The sequence below is a fragment of the Musca vetustissima genome, unplaced genomic scaffold (genome assembly GCF_032173495.1).
Source record: "Musca vetustissima isolate MV318-11 ecotype Yass unplaced genomic scaffold, APGP_CSIRO_Mvet_v1 utg547887, whole genome shotgun sequence".
Classification (NCBI taxonomy): Eukaryota; Metazoa; Arthropoda; class Insecta; order Diptera; family Muscidae; genus Musca; species Musca vetustissima.
In genome coordinates this window covers 20759-30916 of record NW_026880377.1, presented here as the reverse complement: position 1 = coordinate 30916, position 10158 = coordinate 20759, and the positions used below count along the sequence as shown (strand labels likewise).

General features: G+C 35.3%; 2 protein-coding genes across 2 annotated transcripts; one reads left to right on the top strand and one right to left on the bottom strand.

Moving 5' to 3' along the window:
• The first annotated feature begins 500 nt into the window (after nucleotides 1-500).
• On the top strand, nucleotides 501-9525 carry LOC133325955 (cuticle protein 38-like). The gene is made up of 3 exons (XM_061534647.1): nucleotides 501-512; nucleotides 581-849; nucleotides 9303-9525. The coding sequence occupies exons 1-3, from the start codon at nucleotides 501-503 to the stop codon at nucleotides 9523-9525; spliced, it is 504 nt and encodes a 167-aa protein (XP_061390631.1).
• On the bottom strand, nucleotides 4625-5052 carry LOC133325956 (cuticle protein 8-like). The gene is made up of 2 exons (XM_061534648.1): nucleotides 5032-5052; nucleotides 4625-4956 (listed from the first exon to the last, which is right to left on the bottom strand). The coding sequence occupies exons 1-2, from the start codon at nucleotides 5041-5043 to the stop codon at nucleotides 4651-4653; spliced, it is 318 nt and encodes a 105-aa protein (XP_061390632.1). The 5' UTR covers nucleotides 5044-5052; the 3' UTR covers nucleotides 4625-4650.
• Nucleotides 9526-10158: the final 633 nt, after the last annotated feature.

Sequence of the window (10158 nt, the reverse complement as noted above, 5' to 3'; positions counted from 1 at the left end):
AGAAAATAGAAATACGAGAACGGCATATCCTCTTATAAAGGTCTTGCACGATCTTCTATATTTTAAAGATATATAAACTGCATTCTTCAAATACAGTGGCACCGAATCCACAACGATCCCCACAAAAGGTGTAAATTTTGGTTAACGACTTTTTACATGAATTATACTATTTTACAACTAAAAAATATTTTTTTTTAATTATTGAATTTTAGTCAGTAATAATTGATTATGAATCCCTGAGATATATTAAATTTCAAATACTTTTAATGGACATTTTTCGTTAATTATACAAATCCTCAAAATATCGAAAAACATGGGCCACTTGGCATAAAAATTCGGTAGCCGATCAGGACCCAAATTGGCTTGAAAACTGACTATTTGATTGATTACTAATGGACATTTTAAATTTTTTTTTAGTATAAAAGACTTGCGTATTTTGGCATTCAATATCAATTTTAAATTGTCACTCAAAAACAAACCACAACCAAACCACCATCAAAATGTTCAAATTCGTAAGTTGACTTAAATTGAAATTATTATATATTGGAATGGACTAGTAATCCGCTTTTTAATTTTTTAGATCGCTGTTTGCTTCTTCGCTCTCTTGGCTTTGGCTGCTGCTAAACCCGGTGTTGTTGCTCCTTTGGCTTATACCGCTCCCGTGGCTTACTCTGCCCCATTGGCCTACTCTGCTCCATTGGCTTACCATGCTGCTCCCGCTGTCGTCGGTAGTGCTGCCTATGTTGCTCCCTATGCCTCCAGCTACAATGCCCACACCATTGCCCACTCTGCTGCCTTCCCTGCCGCTTATGCTGTAGCTCCCGCTGCTGTTGCTGCCCCAGTAGCCACCCCCTTCGCCGCTCCCCTTTTGTTGAAAAAGTAAATCAGAGAATGTGAATTTGAATGCAAATAAATCTGTGATGACAATGAAAACCTGAAACGAAAACAAATACTTGTGTATAAATTTTGAGAAAAAGAAATATCCTTAGTAGGAAATTTTGTATTTTATGGACATATATAATATGGGGCGATACATAAAGATATTTCGGCTTGCTTCTAAAATTGTATATCAAGTTGGCTTTAAAAAATAGAACTCTCAATGCGCACAAGCACTAATACCGGAAGAGTTGTAAAAATCACAGAAAATTAAATCTAATTAAAAATCAAACAGATAAAACTAGTATTGGGTTCGGCCTGGCCGAGCTTTTCCTACCCTCCATCAATCATAAGGTCTACATTCAAAATACGTCAATACGGTTGAGACTCCTTATACAGTATTTTTCGGTTAATTGACCCTACGTTTAATTGGTTTCCCCGCTTAATTGAACCATCATGGGGGCAACAAAATATTGCATACGAAAACACATGTAAATTTCCTCAAATAATTAATCCCTATTAATTAACTTTCCCGTTTAATTGGTTCAAAATTTATGTTATCAAAAATAAATTTCTTCTTATTTTTCACCGGTTATTTGCATTTTTGAGAATATGCGTAGAATAACTTTCTGAGTCGATTTATGCATGTCCGACCGTCTGTTGATTTTAAACTGTAAACAATGTACAGGTTGAATTTATAATGTGGTACACCAAATTTATTCGGCCCAAGCACGAACCCGAATCAAATTATATACAGAAAAACCCCATAATTCTTAACCCCGTAAAAATCCCATACATTTCGGTCGTAATTTTTTTTCCAACAAAATGACTAAATAACTGTTGTAATTCGTAATTTGTCTTCGTAAACCTCAATAATTTTTAAATTTAAAATGGTTTGTTTATCTCTTTCTCTTCATTCGTGCATTTTAAAGTAGCGGGCGCCGCATTCTTTGTAGGAAACCCCAGTTTCTTGTGCTCATCGTATGACATCAACGGTAAACCACTGACTGACTAGTTACAAAACGGCCGCACTACTAGGCGCTATCTATTCGCATAAGGAGATTATGAGAGAAAAGGCTAGAACGTTTGCCGCTAGATTGGGCTCACACAATTTCAAAGTCAGGGAAGAATGACTCGATCGCTTTAAGGAAAGGTACCACCTTAAGGAAAACAATATGTTTAAAGGGTGATACGTGCCATGGTGAATTACGAATTATTTTTTTTGTCACAATGAATTGATTTTAAAATGTTTTTTTTTGACAAATAAGAAATATATGTACATATATACCTAAATAGGTATGTATACTCACGATTGAATAAAAACCTCGTTAATTCGTATTTTTCTTTCTTACTCTCGCTAATTCGAAAACCTCGTTAATTCGTATTAAACCGTCGGTCCCTTGATATTACGAATTATCGGGAAGTCCCTATATATTTTCGATTGTGACTAGGATATTGTTTGCTAAATTTTGTGAAAATTGGTTCAGATTTAAATATAGCTCCAATATATATTTTCGTCCGATTTTAGGTAAATGGTGCACCAAAGCCCCTATATATTTTTTCGATTTGCACGAAATTTTACATAGCGTACTGAATTAAGTCTAGCATGATGTGTGCTAAATTTCGTGAAAATCTGTTTAGATTTAGATATATCTCACATATATTTTTTCTGCCGATTTAATATAAATGGTTCACCGCAGTCCCTACATATCTTTCAATTTGGAATAGCGTACTGAATTGTGTCTAGAACGACGTGTGCTGAGTTTCGTGGAAATCTGTTCAGATTTAGATATAGCCTCCATATATATTTTCTAAATTTAGTTTAGAATGATTTTAGCTATGTTTCGCGAAAATCCTTGACAATAATATTAGAAATTAATTTCGCCCAATTATGCGTGATTTCTGTAAATGAACAAACAGTTCAATTAAGCGGGTATCGGATAATTGGTTCCTCGGTTAATTGAACAAAAAATTGTGCAAATTTTGATGTGAAATTAACCGAAAAATACTGTACATGTATATATATGTAAATATGGACTGACTCTGCAAATTTTCTACCTTGAGGATCTTTAGCCCACTTACGTACTTACATATAGTTACTCTGAATAGAAAACACGTCCAGTAGCTTCAATTCACGGAAATCCTTTGCAACCTTTATAATCACCCTAAAAATACGAGGAAGACGTTTTATGACCATCAAAATACCGAAAATTGAGCGGAGCCTACATATGGATAACCAGTAAAATTACAGCAACTTTAGTTGGACTTTTACTTTTAAAGCCTTAAATATATTTTAAAAATTGTACGTGCCCTTTGTACGGAAACTTAAACGTGAACAGATATATCTCATCAAATATCCTACACGTAGTTGCAAGGTATGTGAAATTTTACAAAGCTCTATCTTAAATTAAAAGAGACAAATAGACGGCATTGAATTGAGTGACCTTAACTATAGGTTTGCAATATTGGCGAGTCCAAATTTGGATATAACTTTGTCGGATCAGTATGAAATTGTTAGGAGGCTACCTACCAGTCGGGAAAACCATTTGTCATATTTGTTATTAGTTTGATAAGGCTCTCACACGGCTCTCACACAATTACTTAAGATATCAATTGCTAAGAACATGTCTTGAATTTAGTCAAATTATTGTATGGTATTATATAGTCGTCACCATGTCTTAAGGTTCATTCCTTATAGACTTATTTTTCGTTCTATAAATATCTGTGTTTTGAATGGTTATTTTCTAAATAATATATTATATATTCTGATAGTATCACTACATTGGAGCTTTAAATTTGTGTGTTATATATTTACGTATATTTCTTGGAGGATCTCTTCAACCACTTTTGAGTACGTAACTTCCAAATAACAGTCGAAATCTTCTATTATGACACCGATGTTGGCGACATATAGGTAACGAGGTTTCCCAGAAGTCCCGAAAAAAGTTTCGCCTTTTTTGAGAAGTCCCGAAAACAAGTTCCGCCTTTTATGTGATATCGCTTGCAACAAGTATTGCTTATAGCGAACAATTTCAACGGTCCCTCGACCGTAGTTATAAACGATTTCGACTGTACTCTTACTTCTGGGGAAATTTTGACTAAATCCCTCCATTTCATATAAAACAAGTATAAACCTTCTTTACTTTTTGTACACCTCACCCATGTGGCGGAACTTCAAAAATACCTAAAATATGTAAAATCATTATTTTATCTTCTGATAGGTTGGGAACCTTATGACAAGACATCAACCCACATAGAAAATTAGTCAGTTGGTTTTTATCCTTTCAGAAAGCGTAATACCAAACTACGGACAGTTTGGATGTAAAATGTGGCAAATACCTTCGAAGTACTTAACATGGTTTAAAACAATAACCTTTATAGAAAATATTTCGCCAAGGCGTATTTTATCCCCCGGAAATCTAAAATTTCTAATTGTAGTCATGTAGGATTGCCAGATTCCTTTAATGGGACAAGGTAATAAAAAAAAACGTTTTTAAAAAAATTTAATTTAAGGCTAAAAATTTTAAATTAAGAACGCGTATATGGAAGCAATGGAAGAATCAGAACCAATCCCCATTTTTTTCAATTGTATAATTGTAAGAAATATATCCACTAAGAGAATAGTTCCAACTACATAATCTCAAGTAACTAATGTACAAGAACAACTATGTTGTAAATCAAAATTTAAAACAATAAAATTTTCTTTTCAGTTAACTTTTCCATTGTCATCACAGTTTGGGTTATTTTTTTTATTCAAAATTCACATTCTCTGATTTACTTTTTCAACAAAAGGGGAGCGGCAAAGGGAGTGGCTACTGGGGCAGCAACAGCGGCGGGAGCTACAGCATAAGCGGCAGGGAAGGCAGCAGAGTGGGCAATGGTGTGGGCATTGTAGCTGGAGGCATAGGGAGCAACATAGGCAGCGCTACCAACAACAGCTGCAGCGGGAGCGGTATAGGCCAAAGGAGCGGAGTAGGCCAAAGGAGCAGAGTAAGCCACAGGGGCGGTATAAGCCAAAGGAGCAACAACACCGGGCTTAGCAGCAGCCAAAGCCAAGAGAGCGAAGAAGCAAACAGCGATCTAAAAAAAATGGAGAAGAATTTACAGTTAAAAATCCATTCTGAGGTATAGTAATTTCGATATAATTCAACTTACGAATTTGAACATTTTGTTGGTGGTTTGGTTGTGTTTTGTTTTTGAGTGACAATTTAAAACTGATAATGAATGCCAAACTAAGCAGGTCTTTTATACTAAATGCTTAAAATGTCCGTTGGCCAATAAATATGCAAAACACAGTGCACACCATTTACATTGCCAATATACATAAAAGTGTGTGTGTAGGTATGTATGTTTGCGTAGAAGGTTCTTCTTCTTCTTCTTTGTTATGTGGAGGTAATATAATTTATTATACCAAGCGTACCGGTTGCCAATTCCATTTAAATGGTTGTTATTTCAAGTTTAACTTTTGATTATTAAAACGAAATAAAATATAGATGAACACATACACATACTTGCATAACATGCAATAACATCGATGGGTACCATCATTCAGTTAATGAAATATTTTGAAGAACTATTACGCTTTGAGAAAATCGTAGACTCGTTTAATATTTAAGAGCTTTATGATTTTTCAAAACTTTGAATTTTATAGCCGATTTTTGCACCAACACGATATTAGAAAAAAACCAGTAAGAAAAGTAGTAAAGTCGGACTGGGCCGACTATATGATACCCTTCACCACTTTGGATATATTCAACATATGTATCCTAACAGACGTCGTCGGAATACAAATTTCAGTACGTTGTGTCAATCAATTTACATTAAATAGGACTAAAATATATATGGGAGCTCTAACTAAATCCGAACCGATTTTCACGATACTTATAACACTTCACTCTTGACCTAATTCACTACCCTATGCCAAATTTCGTGCAAATCGATAGATATATAAAGACTTTGGTCCACCATTTACATAAAATCGGACGAAACTATATATGGGAGCATAATCTCAACCTGAACCGATTTTCACGAAACTTATAACACTTCATTCTTGACCTAATTCATTACCCTATGCAAAATTTCGTTCAAATCGAAAGTTATATAGGGACTTCGGGGCACCATTTACATAAAATCGGACGAAACTATATATGGGAGCTATATCTAAATATGTACCGATTTGCACGGAACTCATCACACGTCATTCTATACTTAATTTAGTACGCTATGCCAAAATTCGGGCAAATCTAATGATTTTCAGGGACTTAGGTACACCATTTAGTTAAAATCGGACGCAACTATATATGGGAGCTATATCTAAATCTGAACCGATTTTCACGAAACTTAACACACATCATTCTAGACTTAATTCAGTACGCTATACCAAAATTCGTGCAAATCAAAATATTTGCAGGGACTTTGGGGGAACATTTACCTAAAATCGGGCGAAACTATATATGGGAGCAATATCTACATCTGAACCGATTTGCATGAAATTTAGCACACACCATTGTCGACTTAATTTAGTGATTTTCAGAGACTTTGGTACCTTATTTACCTAAAATCGGCGGAACTATATATGGCAGCTATATCTAAATCTGAACCGATTTTCCCGAAATTTAGCACACATCATTGTCGACTTAATTTAGTACGCTATGCCAAAATTCGTGCAAATCTAATGATTTTCAGGGACTTTGGTTCACCATTTTCCTAAAATCGGACGAAAACATATATGGGAGCTATATCTAAATCTGAACCAATTTTCTCCAATTTCAATAGGGCTCGTCCTTGGGCCAAACCAATGGGCTGTGGCAAATTTCATCCAACTCGGATCATAAATGCGATCTGTACTTTGCTCACAAAAATACATGGACGGTCGGACAGACGGACGGACGGACAGATGGACATGCATAAATCGACTCAGAAAATGATTCTATGCATATTCTCAAAAGTAACCATGTGTCTATCTCGATTCCTCTTGCCTGTTACAAACATATGCACAAAGAAGGGTATAAAAACATAAAAGTGTACCGAGTTAGGATGAACCCTTTTAAGTTTTTACAAGAAAAACGTGTATAAAGGCGTAATACTGACAGTTACTTCCATTAAAGTTTTAAACCCGTATCGGGCGAACCACCGCACGTTTGCACTCTCGCGAGAGTAAATATCACTATTCTCTCACACACATTCAACTGAAACAATTGAAAAACCATTGACACACACACAAAGCCATATGAATGAGAACAGAATTTTTTACGTTCTGCCCGTGCCTTTTTTAAAACCCACATACAGCAATACTACCCCGCATTGAGAAAACAGTGAACTGATATTGAAAGTTTAGTGTAGGAAGATTCTGAGAACTCAAAAAGTCCGATCATAGTCAATTTGGTTTGAAAACGTGTCCAATATTATCAAATATGAGAGCTTTGCACATATGTGGATCAATAGAACCCAATCTGAATATTTATATAGGTTTAATTAAAATATTACGATGCGCTATAGAATTCATATAAAATTTATAAATTCAAAAAAAGGCGTGGACTTGGTCTAGGACTGGCAGAAATATTAAAATGTGTAAAAGTAGGTTCAGGGGGAGGTATTACAAAAAGTGGACTGATATTCCCCCCATTACCACACTTTGGTACAAATGTTTGTAACATGCAACAGGAAACTAGATAGACCCATAGTTACTTTTGAGAATATGTATAGAATCACTTTCTGAGTCGATTTATGCATGTCCGTCCTTCTGTCTATGTTAAATTGTAAACAAAGTACAGGAAGCATTTATGATCCGAATTCGATGAAATTTGCTACAGCTCATTTATTTTGCCTAAGGACAAACCCTATTGAAATTGCGAAAAATCGGTCAGATTTAGATATAGCACCCACATATCGATCATTTTCTGCAAGACAGGCAACTGCCTGTACATGATATATTTAGATCAAGGTACAGGTCGCATTTATGATCCGAATGAGATGAAATTTGCCACAGCAAACTTATTGGGCCCAAGAGCGAACCCTATTAAAATTGCAGAGAAATCGGATCATACTTAGATACGGCTACCATATATAGTTTCGTCCGGTTTGATATAAATGGCACACCAAAGCCTCTAAATATCTTTCGATTTACACGAAATTGTGTATAGCTTATTTAATGACATATAGAATGATGTTTGCTAAGTTTCGTTGAAATCGGTTCAGATTTAGATATAGCTCTTGTATATTTGTTCGTCCGATTTTATATAAATGGTGCAATAAATTCCCTTGGTTCATCCAATTTAGACGAATACTGGAATACCATACCTTCAAATCGAACCAGATATCTATATGTTGGCTTCATAATAATTCTGTTAAATTTCATAAAAATGATACACCAATACTCAACGGCTGCCCAATTAGTCTTAGTCTACATATAGATCAAAATGATTAGAGCTACGTTTATATCGGTATTTACCTAAATGAACCTTACCATAAAAATCTTAGAGCATCATCGTTATGTTCCGCCTTTGTAATATTATCATTATCAAAATAGAGAGTGCGACATTTTGCTGATATTCGACAGAATAATGGGTCAACGTCGACTCCGACTCTGTACTGCATAACATTACATGGATATAAAATGACTATGACTGGCAACTGGACTCTTTTACCTCCGACCCTCCTTTGCAAACAATGCTACCCTTCGTTATTATCACACATGCACACAAATTATCTCATTCTTATAATAATGTTTGGTTAATATGATGATCCAGTCCGTCGATTCGTATTAATTCCATAACGAGTCGATGTGGGTGGATGTCTTTGATGATGATGATGATAATAGCCACAAGAAGGTGGGGGTAATATCAATGATTACTGATGGCTGAAACTATGCACTTGGGCATATACACTCACACATACACATTAACACAGAACATATATACATGCCAACCTACCCGTTTATACATTATGGGATATGAGAAGAATTTTAATTACAATGATTGTGGTCGTTGCTGGTGGTGGTGATGGCCTCTGTCGTATTGTTGGTCACTTGGTCACTTACAGTAATGTGAGCCAAGAAAATCGCCTGATTTAATGCGACAAATGAACTCAATTAACCATGGTCAAATGTTAGCCGGTAGGCTGACTACAACAGCTACTGTTTTGTACATTGAGTATAAATATGGATGTGGCCCAAAACATGTAAGACAGTAGTTAACAAATTAACGCTTAACTTGTGTTTAAATCATCAGACAACAACATCATAATGTTTAAAATTGTAAGTTCAACGTGCCTATACTCGTTTTGATATGAAGAGTAATTAAGGGATACATGTTTCTGAAACAGTACTTAATTTGTTTTTCCTTGATTATTTACCTTTACTAGATTTCCATTTCCTTCTTCGCCCTAATGGCTTTGGTTTCTGCTAAACCAGCTGTAGTTGCTCCCTTGGCTTATACAGCTCCTGTTGCGGCTGCGGTTGTGGGTAGTGCTGCCTATGTTGCTCCTTACGCATCCAGCTACAATGCCCATAGCATTGCTCATTCAGCTGCCTTTCCTGCTGCCTATACTGCTCCTTATGTAGCTGCTGCTCCCTACATAGCTGTTGCCCCATACTATGCTGCCGCAGCTGCACCATATGTTGCCGCTCCCGCTCCACTTTTGTTGAAGTGAATCTATTCTGATAATGACGTGCTATTGACATAGAATATAGCCACAATGCTTTCAATGCTGTATAAAGAATATATTTTAACATGAACAACTCTGTTGTGAAGTATTAATTTCCTTTTGAAATACTTACAAATGAACAGGGACAAAATGACAACTTTGGTAAACCTCCAAATGGCAGTTCTTGTCTTGTACAGGTATATTACAGCGTGATAAACTGATTAAATACAACTCAAAAAAAATCTCATTAAAATGAAATTGAATAGGAGTTTAATTGATTTCGACATCATATTGACATTTATGTATTGAATATAATATTCTCATAATTTGGCCAGCTAACGCCTGACATTTTTTCATCAACATCTAATATTTATTTTCGCAAGTAAAATATTGTATTGTAAGAAATATTATTCAAATATAAAACTACCCAAACTCCCCAAAATACTGAATAATGGGGATATCGTAATATGGCGGCTATCATAAAATGTATATCGATTTCGATGATGTTTGGTATGAAAATTTGCTATCCAATGGGAATTTAAAATTCAAAATTATAGCGATTTTGATTTAAAAACGTGCACAAACTCCCCAATATACCGAATAATGAGGAGTATCGTTATATTTCCATTTTTGGTGGAG

Bases quoted from the DNA above. Each gene is read 5' to 3' on its own strand.
- LOC133325955 (XM_061534647.1), top strand. The intron at 850-9,302 runs CCCCTTCGCCGC...AGTTGCTCCCTT, and splicing joins GTTGCTGCCCCAGTAGCCAC to GGCTTATACAGCTCCTGTTG.